At 40.2% G+C, this 13,621-nt stretch overlaps 1 protein-coding gene across 1 annotated transcript; it reads right to left on the reverse strand.

Annotated features, from left to right (window-relative positions):
- Positions 1-1,878: 1,878 nt before the first annotated feature.
- On the reverse strand, positions 1,879-12,563 carry LOC145437201 (proton-coupled folate transporter-like). Its single transcript, XM_080314388.1, has 7 exons — positions 12,210-12,563; positions 11,386-11,673; positions 10,277-10,439; positions 7,009-7,203; positions 5,757-5,923; positions 5,072-5,315; positions 1,879-2,679 (listed from the first exon to the last, which is right to left on the reverse strand). Exons 1-7 carry the CDS (start codon positions 12,523-12,525, stop codon positions 2,595-2,597), a joined length of 1,458 nt encoding a protein of 485 aa, XP_080170514.1. The 5' UTR covers positions 12,526-12,563; the 3' UTR covers positions 1,879-2,594.
- Between the last annotated feature and the right edge of the window lie 1,058 nt (positions 12,564-13,621).

The raw sequence follows: 13,621 nt of genomic DNA on the forward strand, positions 1-13,621 counted from the left end.
CTAATCTTGCCCATTTAGCACAATAGCGACCAGTCCGACATACATGTATTGTAGAATGTGGAATTGCAACGGCTATCAGTGTGCAAAGAAAATGCTCTCTATACCCGGTGCTGTTGTTATTCGCATTTTGGGTCTCTTTATCAGGTACTTTACGTGCGTGCGTGTTTGTGTGTGTGTATGGGGGGGGGGTCCGTGCCTCACCAACCATGAACCTCACCGCACGTCACTGAGTGGCAACGATATCTCGCGCGCGAATTCCGAAAATCAATTCGTTTCGACTAGTTTGGTGATGGTGATGGCATTTCGTGCTTATGGTATAGGTGTTTGCCCCTCTCTATACCGCCTACGTCAATATCGTACTCAAATTCTATTTTTTTTCTGTGAGATATCACCGGAAAATCCTACTCAAAGCCAACTGCTACATAATCTTTAACCCATCTAATTCTATCGCTGTTTTTAAGGTGCTGCTGTTGCATGTCCCCAACAGCTCATACTGAGCTCAGTTGTTAATCCAACGTCCGCAACCAGAATGCCTGAATGCAAATTAGGAAACCAAACCAAGGTAGCATCGATCACAGCAAGTGCTAATTAGGCGATAAGTACTGTTAACAATGACAGCGTTATTCAAAATGCGTGGAAATCAAGTGCAAGCGTGTCACCATAGTGTCCTACATGGTGTGTACACACCAGTGTTGGGATCAAGTCACTACCTTCGAGTCACGAGTCATCTCGAGTCATTGCACATTTTGACTCGAGTCAAGTCAAGTCAATCAATTTTCGAAGGTGACTCGAGTCAAGTCAAGTCACTCGATTTTCGGAGGTGACTCGAGTCAAGTCGAGTCAAGTCAAGTCAAGTCACGAGTCAAGTCACAATTCAAGTCAAATTGAATCATCGACGTATGGGTGATGATTCAAATTCATAACATTTTGCCAACTGCGTGAAAAAGATTAATTGGCCATTTAGCTTGAATCAAATAACGAATATAAAGTTAAATATACAAGCAAAAAGGTGATGTATCGCACGCGCACACGTAGAACTGCTAATAAAATACGTGATTAACTAGTTACATGCTGCAGTCTGTAATTATCAGCCAAAATAGAGGATCGAATACGAAGAGAAGTTTAAACGAGAAGTTTAAACAAATTGATATGGTACAATACACTACCCATCTACACATATCCGTGAGAATATAAACGCATAAACTATATTCCTTCGATTTAAATCCTAGAGAGGGTTGGTAAAGGTGAGCACTGCTCAATGTAAGCGCTGAGTCGACTGAGAAACAGAGATACGTTTCTATTAATCTACTACTACTACGACAACGTAAGCCGTGATGATTTCGTTTGCGGCCAATTTATTTGTGATGTAACAATGGAGGGCCAGTGAAATGTACAATAAAAGGATGACTGGTTGCTCTCACCTGTGTCAGCGCCGTATCGCGAATAATCCGAACGTATACACATGATACAACGATTTAGTCGACACAGTTTGCTTATTGATGACTTGAAATTGACTCGTAAATTTTGCTATGAGTCACGAGTCAATCCACCTTTCTGAAGCGTCGAGTCAAGTCAAGTCAAGTCATTTTTGCAAAGTGACTCGAGTCAAGTCAAGTCATACGAAAAAGTTGACTCGAGTCTGACTCGAGTCAAGTCATGACTCGAGTCATCCCAACACTGGTACACACACGAGCAAATCTCACGGCTCAATGAAATTGGTAAACGTCACACTTTCCATTTGGCTAAAGGCAATTTGAAGGTAATTTTTGACCGGTTTAATTGCTATGGCATAAAAGTCAGCATGAACTTGCACAATGAACAACTGTGATTCCTCTCACTTGGTATGGTCTAGTTCCAAAGTCATATGAAATCGGCAAGAAATGTACAAGGTCATGTATTTAAATAAACTTTTGTGGGAACAGAACTTTAACATACATTTTAATAATATATTAATAAAGTCAATATATTAAAATACGAAGATTTGCGAGGTGGCATTCTTCAGGGGCAAACGTCAGCAAATATGGAATTTCAAAAACTGGCATCTAACTACATTGCATACATTCAATTATGATACCGTATCAACGAATACAACATGAAGTACAGGCAAACCGCGAGAGCAGAGCATGTATTTACCATCCAAACTGTGTTGCCACGTGCAAACCAATATCGGTGAACGATTTGAATTTTAAAGGTTGTTCGGATAGCAGAGCATAATCACCGAGAAAGTCACTATTGCGTGAGTGGTGAGCGGCCTGCATCTCATCCTGATCTTTGTACAATGTACACTACAGCCATTTGAACTAAATCAACGAATGCAATGGAATAGAACTCGAGATGGCACTCGCAACTCTATGAAAATACTGATGTATGTTATCTAAAAAGTGCTTATGCTCATATAGATTCGAGTAACAGAAAGAAATACTGCGCAGTTACGAAGTATATCGATACATGATATCATCATCGGCAGACTCAACCGTTTGATAAACCCTTCGAAAAGTAGGCCTATGATAATGTCGTCTATGTAGGCGTAAAATCAAAATCATCATGATAACATGTCAAATGTGACACAGGACTGAGCGTGTTGTCCAAACAATCTAAATTTCTCTTTCGCTTTTTCCCAACGCGTCGTATTGCACAGTGCTAGTCAGGCCTCGGAGTCCAGACTGATAATAACCAACCCTGAAAAATAACAAATTCGACATATCCCTTGAGATGTGATTGGAAATATCAAGCGTGCTGAAATTACTCGTTCCCAGAAATGTGCTTCGCGACCTGTTGGGTTAAAACTCGATGGAAATAACTGACTATAGATTCATATATGCAGCGCAGAGTTTGGTCAAATGGTTGCAGTAAAACCAAACGGTTTATCTGTACTGCCAAAACCACTTGAGTTATTAGAATAAAAGTCTCCAACGGACGCAAGTAGTCTAAAGAAGTGGATTATGGTACGAGGTTTTTGCAGACTTTTTTCGATCAATCGTCAGTGCATCTTTCAAAATTTTAAGTGCATCTTCGGAACCAAGGCAGAATGGCGCCACAAATTGGTGACATTTTAGTATAGTTGTAACCTGTTATCCTAATCTGTTTAATCTGTTAGGATTTAGTCGCTTCGTCGTTTTGAAACTTCCACGTACAAAAGCAATGTACACAGTATCCAAAATATTACTTCCCAGTAATCTTCGACAAAATCTAAAACGTAAAAGTATAAAATTACACCTAAACGACTGCCGAAGAAAAGTGGAAGCATAAGCAATAAGCCAGTGGTTCTCAACCTCAACCATGTAAAAATTGGGTTGACTTTTATCATTTCAAAGCAAATTCTGCAACTGCATATCTTGAAATCCGTGGTAGTGTCTTGAAAATACGCGCCTTCGGTTTGATATGAGCGAGTGCCGAAAATTCATTCCCACAATTAGATGTTGTGGCGAATGTAATAATAATGCGTAACACATTTGGGTATGATCGCAACAAATATGGCACCAAAATTGACAAACAATTTTTTTTAATGAACATACAACGTCAAGCCTGGTCATTTCTATCTAGCACAGGGGTGTCAAACATACGGCCCGCGGGCTGCATCCGACCCGTCTGATCACTTCATCCGGCCCGCGAGGCCATTCTGAGTAAATTGATAAATAGTAATCTCATTATCCGGCAGATTTTTAACAGAAGTTGAGATTTTACTACTAAATAATTCGACGCAAATAGTCCAGCATATTTTTCACCACGAATAGGTCGGACCAACGACGCATGTCCATTGTCCAATGACATTGTCCACTAAAACCGGCATAGAAATATTTCAAATCGTTACAGCCACTCTTAGAGTAGTTATTAAATGTATTCAATTGACCGATTATCGTATTTTTGCCAATTTCATGGTTTGCGAATAACGCTGTTGCTTGAATAGAGTCCTGAGCCCACACATTCCGTGATATCAATAAGGCATTCCATTGAAAAGCAAAGATATGAATGTCGACGTAGCGTATTAAAATTATTTGACTGGTCTGGCCTGCGAGCGACTAAAACTCTTAAATCCTGCCCGCGGTCCAAGCTGAGTTTGACACCCCTGATCGATCAAGTTATCATGGAAAAATGGTAACGCATATCACTGGAGAAAATATATTTTTGTAAACATCACCGTGATTGAACTTACTCATCCCACATTTTTCCACAATCCCCTACAAAACATCTTTAAACAGCAAAATGTTTGTATCAGTAGGCTATTGGCAATTTTGGGATTAAAACGAGTCTGCACAGTAGGATATTTCATCTCAGACGACCATACTGTTGATGTGAGCTCTGGTGTTTTACTAGTAATGAAGCGAAACTGTGCCACGTGATTTCACCTTATTATAAAAAATACAAATTAGGTTATCAATTATTTTGAGGCTTCGCGGACCCCCTGAAAATGCTTCGCGGACCCCCGGTTGAGAACCACTGCAATAAGCATAGGTGACCAAAGTAGTAATGGTTGGTGTTCAATTAGGATCAGAGTTAGCGTCTTGAACTCACACTCAAGTAAAAGTAGAAATAGAAAATGAAGACATGAAAAATACCCGTGAAAGATTTTCAAGAAGTATAGATTTTGTTGAGGTCGTCGCATACTTTTAGTAGCCAATGTAAGGTGACTCACAGTGCGGGGTGTATTTTCGCGAGTGACTCAAAATGACTAATGGCGCTATGCAGAATCGTGCAATTTTCAAAAGTATATTCATTTACCCCGTCACACAGGGACTCTGGCGCAATCCCAGTCGATTATGACAGTTTTACCCACGAACGCGATAAAAACATATCCGCAAAACTACTTTCTACTTTACAATACCCAAAGTCTATAAAGTGAGTATTTCCGTCTAAAAACAGTCAAGTAGAAGTGGTAGTAGTCTAAAAGCGCATAACCATTTCAGTAAATAATGCATGTGGAGGCAATATCTAATTGAGTACTCCAAAAAGTTGAAGTACTTTTGTACTGACCACTTTTACACGTGGGAAAGTAGCGCGCAAACCGAACTTGAACACTCGAAAAAAGTAAAACCACTTTGCTACAGACCACTTCCAGATCCAGTGTACTCACCAGTAAAGAGGTAGCGTCACCAGCAGTAAACCCGCTGACGCAGTAAAGGCAGCCCCGGGAAACGCCGTGTCTGCAGTAGCGGCGTAAATCCCTTGATATACCACCGAGCCCATTATATCACCGATTACCGTGCTGCACGCAAGGACGGCAAATATCGAGCCGACTTCGTCGTGGGCCACGATGCGGGAGATTTGACTTCGCATGATTGGTATCGGCAGATTCAAAAATAGTTGGAAGAATTGAGCTGTAAGATATGATAATCGTCAAGATAAAGTTTTCTGGTAGTGAATTATGTTTTCGTGCGTAAGATATAGTCGTAGGCTTATCCATAAAATTTGAAGGGCAAATTAGGATACGCACTACGCAGTTATCAACGCTGGCCGTGGAGCGAAAGGCATTTTTCCCTCGTCTAAATTTCGTACTTGGACTGCTCATTGTAAGTCGCAGCGCCAAATACCTACGGTATAGTTTCTGCTGCTACTGTATTGCTATTGTGTATAGCTGTTGTGTTACCGTATTGTATTGTATTGCTGTATCGGAAATTCGAAGATGAGCTATTTGAGCAATTAACAAAGTCGTAACAAGACGATGGGCATTGGCTACTATAGCACAAGACAGGCACACATGCAGTTCCATAACAGAGGATCGCCGCAGTTACAAGTGCAGCTGGCTATAGTTTACTGACCTACAAATAGCATCCATGTCGTTTTCGATATTGCCAGCAAAATTGAAGATACGATGCTAAATGTGATACCCAATGTCGCCAATCTAGGCTGCGACGAAAAACCGTTGAAAAATTTCAAGGAGATCAATGAAACAAAAGAGCCACCTTGACCGAGACCGCTCAGTAATCTGAAAACAAAATATGATTTGAAATACATTGGTACCCTTGACAAATTCCCCACACAATAATATTTGATAATCCATGGACATTGGACAGAGAGGCTACTTTAAATATGTCGCAAATGCTACATAATGACAAGAGTATTGATAGAAGTACAGTAACAAACTTGCCAAGGTTGAGCGGTAAGCGAAGAAGCGGGGATTGTAAGTACTCACTTAACTATTTGATGTAAGCACTTGAGCCTATAGGTTTGAATTGCTGAGTAATATATTCGTAAGTCCATCGGACAATTCACAATTGTATATTAGGGCTCCGTGACCAATGAAGAATGGCATGTCTGACGTCTAAGTGAAAATGATGCAATAACAATACTACTGCATGGGTCACGATTTCACTCATAAAAATATGAAAACATATTCCTTAACCAGAATTGTTCAAAAATTAGACGGTTGGAGAGAGTATTCCCGACTTTTTAGTTTTAATCAGGCTAGATCTAGAAAAGGATATTTCATTGATAAATCTCCAACACTTAGGTCGGAATTTTGGAATCGACCTCGCTAAAACTAGAACTCGCAACCCATTGTTATTGCATTCGCGGAACGTACCAGTCCCGTATCACTAAACCTTATGAACTAGTGGATATAAACAGACCAACAAGATTGTTACAATTCGGGATCAGCAATGAATATTGATTTACGAAATTGAGTTTAACCGTGCGCCTACCCGCGAGTTCTTAAAGCGGTGAATTAGCAAGTCAATAGCAACAGTGTGTTGTGAATGTTTTTCGAGTTCAAACAGATGTCGTTACAAGTTCATGGCAATATGAAATTCGTGCGACATTGCGACTCTTAATGACACTGAATGAAATCATCATGTGTTAGTCATCAAGATGCTTAGCATGATTGTGTGTTGGTTCATTGTGAGTTCTAAGCGGTGAGACGTGTTACCCTCCTCTTCATTTTCTGAACAGTTGCTGAAATTCGCTATGCACAGTAGAATTTACTACGCCACATAAAACTACGATTGATGACCTAGAGTGACGGCTTTCCATGCAAATCGAAATTACAGACATTCATACATAAACATAACATACCCAACCAGTCGAGAATTGAAACAGAATGGCACGCCGATCGCGTAAATCACAAGAAGGCCGTTGACTCCTATCGCAGTGGATAACAGTATGCAGAAACACAGCGAGAAAAGTAACAATGTGATGTGGCGATTATTCTCGGCACGAGGCCGCATGACCCGATACATGTGCACGAACGGTTTCTTCGAAAATAAATGCCTGGAAACATAATACGAATGTAATGAAGGACTTTCGTAGTGTGGTCTGTAAAAATATTACATTTTTACGATCTCAATTCCTCTGCAGAGCGAAATGGACTATGTATAATAGAAGAACCTAGCCATGGACTATCGGAGTCGAACGGGGCGTGTCAGAGAGTCTTAAAGCACGACGCGCAGTGCGAACTGATCACCTTCATTCTACCACGCATCGAACAAATAATTTCAAATCAAAGTACTCATAAGAAACTGTCTTGGATTATTCGGAATGAACTTTGAAAATAGGTTGTGCGCGCAACTTTTAAACGCAAGCGTATATATGAAAGTCAAATTGAGTCAATTTCGAGACAAGAATAGTCTGACTTTGCTTCTGTATCAGGTGTTCTCAAACTGTGGGCCATGACCCACTGGTGGGCAACAGGAGAATTTTGAGGTGGGCCACAGAGCTATTTGGAAAATTGTAGAATTAGTGAAAGCTTAGATGTATTTGTGATGTTATTCGCTCAAAAATTTATTCATAATATCGAATTATACGCAGGCTTAAAGGCTACGTTAAGCTTTTCATCCAAGTCTGATGTGACGTAATGGCACGTATAGAGTCGAAATGGGAGGGGGAAACGCCGTTGAAAAGGGTCTGTATTAAGCTCGGATTGAAGTATATTTGATGTAGATTCACGGTACTTCGACAGGTTCTATTATGGTAACATAAAAATACCCATAATTGCAATTTGTTATCATCAATTATCAACTTCCTGTGGAAGTATATGGCACCACCGCAACGAATCGTAATGTATACACGATTTAGGGCAGCACGTCAATCTTCGGAGTCGGCCTTGAAATCATTGTACATAATGTAAGAGTCACATGAAAGGATTGTATCATTTAATAGAGTGTTCTGACATCGCAACTTCGGTACAGGTACAAGACATATTATGTATATTGTACAGCTTGCATATTAACAAATCCTCCTACACTTCTCTGTAGTATCCCATTCACCAAAGAATTGTTTGAAGCTGGCACAGAATGGGTATGCTATTCTTTACCATATCTAGTGGAACACTAAAACACCAATCACACAGCGGATGCGAGGATTAGATCATTGGGTTTCGCGACGTGAGTGTAACAGCGAACGGCCATATTGTATACATCAGAGTTACACGATCTACCAGGGCCGTAACTTCCGCACCCGGGGGCTCGAAGGGGCCCAAAACTATTTCGTTGGTGGCTTCTATGAGGAGATTTATTCAATCGAAAATTTTCGTCGCGCTGTGCGCGATTTAACGGCCCTGGTGGTCTTGATTTAAATATTATTAATATTAACAGACAAATGCGCATGTTTTCTATAAATAGACATATCGGCACCGGCGATTACCTTACCACGCATTGAACAGGACTATGACTTTAGGATAAGAGTTGGGTCACAGAACATTTTCAAACCGGAAAATGGGCCACGGCCAAGGAAAGGTTGAGAACCCCTGTTTTATATTATCATATATGATCTTGGAAGTATTTAAAAGTCAAGGACGTCTTCATGAAACTGGTCTGGTCATTGTTTTATCAGCTTATTAAAGGTATATCTGGTATCTAAGCTACCCGTTGACGTAATTTATACGCATTATATTTTTGGTTTTTCGAATTAGATACGGTTTCTTGTGAGTTTAATCGACAGTGATGAACTCTAAAGCCATATATACTATTTGTGAGACCAGTTGTAGCGGTTATACTATACAAGACTTGTTACAAGAAATATTGAGATGATCAATGATAAAGATGTATTCTATTTCATTTCCGTTTGTATCAAAATCGTGCTGCAATGACAGCAAACAGTAATAATAGCAACGCTGCGGGTGAACGCGACAGACGACACACACAAAAAGAAACAAAGTGGTGGGAGATTTGTAAGTTATGCAGAAAGTTCATTTGTTGACATAGCCTGGCGTCGGTCAACCGAATAATTGTTGATCCCAACGATTGCAAATGAAACAAGGATACTAGGATCTACCCCAGGCAATTATAGTTTTGCGCAAAAAGAATGATTCTCATTCAAATGCTGATCAATCGACGAAGTATACGCCACGTTTTGTTAAGTTTTAAGATTATGAGCGTTGCATGGCGGAACTCAAAGTGCCACAAATGCATTGTCGCTATCACGCGACACGGCCGGCTAATTCCGGCTACGTTATGGACGTGAAAGCCCAAATCCGTCGAATTCAACGATTTCCGATTGGACAAAGCCTATATTCCTACCAGAACACAAATGCGGGACAACTGTTCACAAGAATTGTTAATGTGCTGACATGAGCATCATTTCATAAATGTCGGTCATGTAATACATAAATCACGTTCATGTATGCACGATTGTACGAGCACTTGATGTTATAACCTGAGGTGGTCATTGGTCAATGTGGTCATAGTTGGTATTGAATCAGAAGTAGAAGAAACGTCATAAATTTCTACTAAAGTTCAAGTATAGAACGTGCAATTTTCAAGTTAATAAAAATGTCAGTAATTTGGGCCTAGTTTTGCTTGAAAAATTAGCAGTGTAAGATCAAAATCCCCCGAGAAAGCCGTGCAAGTTGGCAAAAAACTACTTGCGTACTGACCACAGCGACCAGTGCAACAGCAGCCTTAATGTCAACCGATTGTCATTGACGGTAAAAATCCATACGGAACATGGATGGTTTTATAGCCGCTCAATGCGGCAGCAGCCTTCGTTGCAAACACCGCCAATAAAACGCACAATAATTCTATTGAGTTGAGATTACTCATCAGATTTGGGCATTGCGATATGTGGACTATGCGCGTTATACTCGAGCTATGGCCTACGGTAAAGGTCGATAAACTCTCCGAACCATTGCCCTACATCTGAATATTGAACTTACGCACAGTAGTAGCATGAAGTATATGTTCACGATCTATTGTTTTGAAAACGATCTATTGACACCCTACTCCATATCCCATAATCCTCAGGCCTTTGTATAACAATATTGACATAAAAATGCAAACATATCAGAAACACGCATCGTTTCAATCCAGGCGTGAAGGATCCTTCTCGAACGCACACGCTACCATACCTGAATACGCCGGGTACTTCCCTTTCGTTAAGCGGGGATAAGAAAATGATTGTGTAAAGAAAATTAACGACGGCCAAGCCAAGCATGCACCAGAACGGATTCCGGAATCCTTTCTCGAGATCCCAAAGACCGCTTGTGACGGAAGCCAACAGAGCGCCAACACCTAAATGATTGTTGCCGATTAAAGGAGGCGTCGAATTTACTCCAGGAATGAGGAAAAATTCGAATTATCTTGCATCGCATCGCAATAAAACGCCGATTGTACACGGAGATATGTTAGAAGGAACCATAATAATATGTCATGGAAATGATGGTGAACAAACATAAAATAACTAAATGTAATCCATACAGATCAGACGAATATAATTAGAAAACTGATGAGGGGGTCAGTATTGAGTACTTCTACTTTTTCGAAGTAGTCAAGTATTCTTTCTGCAACGTATAAAGCCGTTTAAGACAACCTTACATCACTGTTGTGTGAAATCGTCACAAGAGCCGTCAATGATGAATTTTCGAAGATTGTACCTATTCATAGCGTCATTATTTTTTTGCGTTAGTCGCGGAAATGCATCCTGCAATTTCGATATTAGTCTACTATTGATAAACTAGCAGAATATGCGAACCCTCGCCCGAATTGTCTTTCGAAACTACATACTTGAGTTTGAGTATTTTCCATACTTTCTATTTTCTACTTTCACTTGAATAAGTTTTTACGTGTCTCCGCTACTTAATTGGACAGAAATCTACGTCGTTATTGTTTTATATGATTAACAGCGATGGCTATACTTTCACCACCTCAGTTGGTGCATGATCTTGCTATTTTTTTATTCATATCTTTATCAGAGCATATAGCATCACGACATTGGGATGCTATCAAAAGACAATGCAGATCGGTCGTAATGACATCGATGACGTATAGTTGTATATGTATATAAATGCTGAATAGTCCAGTTCTGGCACAGATCAGAAGTGGCGGATATAATATTTCGTCGAAACAATTAATAACGACATAACGTCACAGATCGGGAAGATTAAGAGAAGATGAAATTTTATATTATATGCATGAACGATGGAACGAAAAATTTCACAATTACCATAATTCAACTCACCCAAACCAGTCTCGAGAACAGCGATTCTCAGCGTACGAGTATCCGGCGTTGTGACATCCGTCACATACGAAAAAGAGCAGCCGATAACATTACCATAATGTCCCAGCACCCCGGTCAATGTGTGACCGATGAATAGGTAATAAAAGGAAAGGTCAAACACAAGCACAACCAAGAAGCACAAAACAAAAATAATGATTCCGAAAAGCGAAAGCAGTAGCGGGATCTTTCGTCCCACTTTATCGCTCCAAGATCCAAGGAGAATAGTTGAAAATAAAGCTGGGATGCAGCCTGGAAATGTATCGGTTTTAAAGGCAATATGACTACAGACGACGAAATTTGTCAGGGTAGCTTGTCGTAGACAGCGGTCATGTGGAATTCAATACGTCCATCCAACTACAACAATACACATTCCTGTATCACGTTCACAGAGCATTGTTTTGAGATATAGGCCTAGTAGCAATCATCTGCAGCACCATCAGCCATTCGGCATACGTCGCCTGAATGCATCTAGCAATTTTAGAGACCGTGACCGGCAATTGTCAAGTCAAAGTATATAGCACCTGTAGTACAAATTTACCTTTTCAAGCTATTACCTTTGGTGCTTCTCAAACCACTGGTGTTCTACATATACTTGAAATAGTCCCGTTATCAGTATTGAAAATCTTTACCTATATTTGAACGCAAATTTACGGCATCTCTAACTAAACCTAGGTAATTTCAATAGCAAGAATTTAATCGGTGTTCTGGACATTCTGTTCGAAAATGGCCCGTGAAACATGTTAAATTACCAAAAATGTCGGGTTCAATGTTGTATTGATACTCACTTGCTACATTCAGATATAGCACCCACGACGCCGTTTCCGAAGATACTATTTCTTCTAGCTCGTAATAAGGGTCGCTGGCATTGCCCTTGACATCAGAACATGTCTGGTTTGTGGTGCGATTCAGATCCAAATTATGTTCGAGCGCAAGTCTCTGACGAATGTACTCCTTCGATAAAATACTGTATAGCGCCATAACAAACATCGTACCAACTACGGCGGGTTCCACAGTGACATATTTATTTCGGTAGCATGGCTGACGAGATACTACATCCTCTTCCGGGGAATCGTCGGGGATTTGAGGTATTTCATCTGGCATTCTTTATTATATACCTGTAGAAATCATTGATTATTTCATGCATTTTGTTATTTTACGACATTGTCGTTTCGGATTTGGTAGCGCTGAGGTATTGTTGCACCATGTCAGGATTGTAACCCCATATTATGCTCCTTGCTCAGATATATAACTTAACTTTAACATACATTTCTAATTCTCGCGACTAAATGACATTACCATGTGATCTGTTATTGAACAATTGATAGAGAAGAATACGTGGTGAATTTTGGATATACCTTCAAGCAGGGATTAGTTGTACTCGCTTTAAGATATCCTAGCGGCTAGCCTCTGGACAGCACCAATGACCAGTGTGATCATATTGATAATAATAAGCGGTTTGGCATAGAATTCTAACGACTACGTCGCCAATACTATACAATCTGCTGTCTTCTAATTGGCTGTGTTTCTGCGCATACCGAATAAAAAAGTCATTCTATGTTTAAAAACAAGTTGTATGATATATATATATACTTCGATTGCGAAATAGATGAATTTCACAAAACATACGGTGCTTGTAAGGCGTTTGGAGTAATCCGTAGCCTCGATGTCAGTATTTATTTAAATATTTGCTTTACAGTTTCTGGGTTCCGGCATGACTTATGAAGATCTTTACGATCATATCGCCGGCACCGATCGATACCGCTTCACTGTTACTCAACTGCTCTCACCACATTTGTCTAAATTTTACTCACAATATTGTATGTCATGTGTGGTATTGTTTATTTGACAAATTTGATGTCTTTGTTGTTAACCGTCCGGTCGGTGAAGAACAAAAAATTAAATATACCCCCCCCCCCCTCTCTCTCGCACTCTCACACAACACCGATGGACGCGGGAACACGTTCCAATTGTGGAGACTACTATCGTGAAAGATGTAGGCTACTTATTCATTCTTACAAAAGTCCAGAATGAAAACTGGGCCATGCCAGAAATTGGGAGAAGAAATACACTTAGGTCGACACATACGATACGAAAGCGGGCACTGATTGACCAAGAGAGATTCAACTTACACACCAGTTTTCCCCGATTTAGCAGCACAACCAATTCTAGTCTGACACATTTTGGCAGGATAGCAGGG

This window comes from Botryllus schlosseri, chromosome 4 (genome assembly GCF_051294905.1).
Source record: "Botryllus schlosseri isolate E-star chromosome 4, Bs_hap1, whole genome shotgun sequence".
Taxonomy (NCBI): Eukaryota; Metazoa; Chordata; class Ascidiacea; order Stolidobranchia; family Styelidae; genus Botryllus; species Botryllus schlosseri.

Coding starts and splice junctions, on each gene's coding strand:
- LOC145437201 (XM_080314388.1), bottom strand. CDS start 12,525: ATGCCAGATGAAATACCTCAAATCCCCGACGATTCCCCGGAAGAGGAT. Junction 5,924..7,008: donor TTCAATTCTCGACTGGTTGG/GTATGTTATGTT, acceptor TTTTGTTTTCAG/ATTACTGAGCGGTCTCGGTC. Junction 5,316..5,756: donor GACATGGATGCTATTTGTAG/GTCAGTAAACTA, acceptor CATATCTTACAG/CTCAATTCTTCCAACTATTT.